Source organism: Pygoscelis adeliae, unplaced genomic scaffold (genome assembly GCF_000699105.1).
Source record: "Pygoscelis adeliae isolate BGI_AS28 unplaced genomic scaffold, ASM69910v1 Scaffold482, whole genome shotgun sequence".
In the NCBI taxonomy this organism is placed as follows: Eukaryota; Metazoa; Chordata; class Aves; order Sphenisciformes; family Spheniscidae; genus Pygoscelis; species Pygoscelis adeliae.
Window position 1 is genome coordinate 225,726 of NW_008824192.1, and position 706 is coordinate 226,431.

At 56.7% G+C, this 706-nt stretch overlaps 2 protein-coding genes across 2 annotated transcripts in view; one reads left to right on the plus strand and one right to left on the minus strand.

Annotated features, from left to right (window-relative positions):
- Nucleotides 1-47, minus strand: part of LAMTOR5 (late endosomal/lysosomal adaptor, MAPK and MTOR activator 5) — a 4,723-nt gene extending 4,676 nt beyond the window's left edge. Inside the window, 1 exon segment of the mRNA XM_009334756.1 lies at nucleotides 4-47. Coding sequence (XP_009333031.1) covers nucleotides 4-47 — 44 coding nt within the window.
- Nucleotides 46-706, plus strand: part of PROK1 (prokineticin 1) — a 3,204-nt gene continuing 2,543 nt past the window's right edge. Inside the window, exons 1-2 of the mRNA XM_009334757.1 lie at nucleotides 46-117; nucleotides 286-320. Of these exons, the coding sequence (XP_009333032.1) occupies nucleotides 46-117; nucleotides 286-320 (107 nt within the window). The remainder of the gene's footprint in view (nucleotides 118-285; nucleotides 321-706) is intronic.

Here is a 706-nt window from a genome sequence, read left to right on the forward strand (position 1 = left end):
TGCGGAACCCGGGATCGCAGGGGAGACGGCTCCTGCCCCGGCGCCATGGGCCGACTCCTGCAAACCCTCTGCTTCCTCCTGCTCATCGCCTCCTGCCCCTGCGCCGTCATCACCGGGGTAAGTGCCGCTTCCAGCCCCGACCTGGGAGACTTATTTATTTTTTTTATTATGATTTTGGGAAGTCAGGCAAGAATCGGTGCCTTTTGCTGCTTGCTTTGGGGTGGGGTGGTTTTTTTTTCCCAGTTTATTACTCATTTTTCCGATGCGCGGATGCTGTTCCCGCAGCCAGACTCAGCCCACGTGAGTGTAAAGTCACGCCGGTGAGCTGCTCTTTCTGCTTCTCTTCTCAGCACCGTGTCAGACCCGGCACGCGGGGAAACGGGGGATTTTAGGAAGTTTTCCAGCAGGGAAAAAATACTGCATCTTTACGGGCGTCCCCCAGAACAGGTTCCCAACTGGGACAAGGGCTCGAGCGCCCCGGATTGTCGTTCTCCCAAATTAAGAGAAAATATTAAAAGAGGGGGGAAATGTCGGGACGCAGAGGAGAGGTGGGACGCTTACCCTGTTGTGTTAACGGGCTTTGGGGGCTCGGCGTGTCCGAGAGCTCGGTGCTGCTGAGCAAGAGCTGGACCGAGGGTGATGCTAAAAGCGAGAGGAGCGGCGAGTTTTGGGGACACAGTCCAGGCTTTTGTGGTGCTCCAGGGGT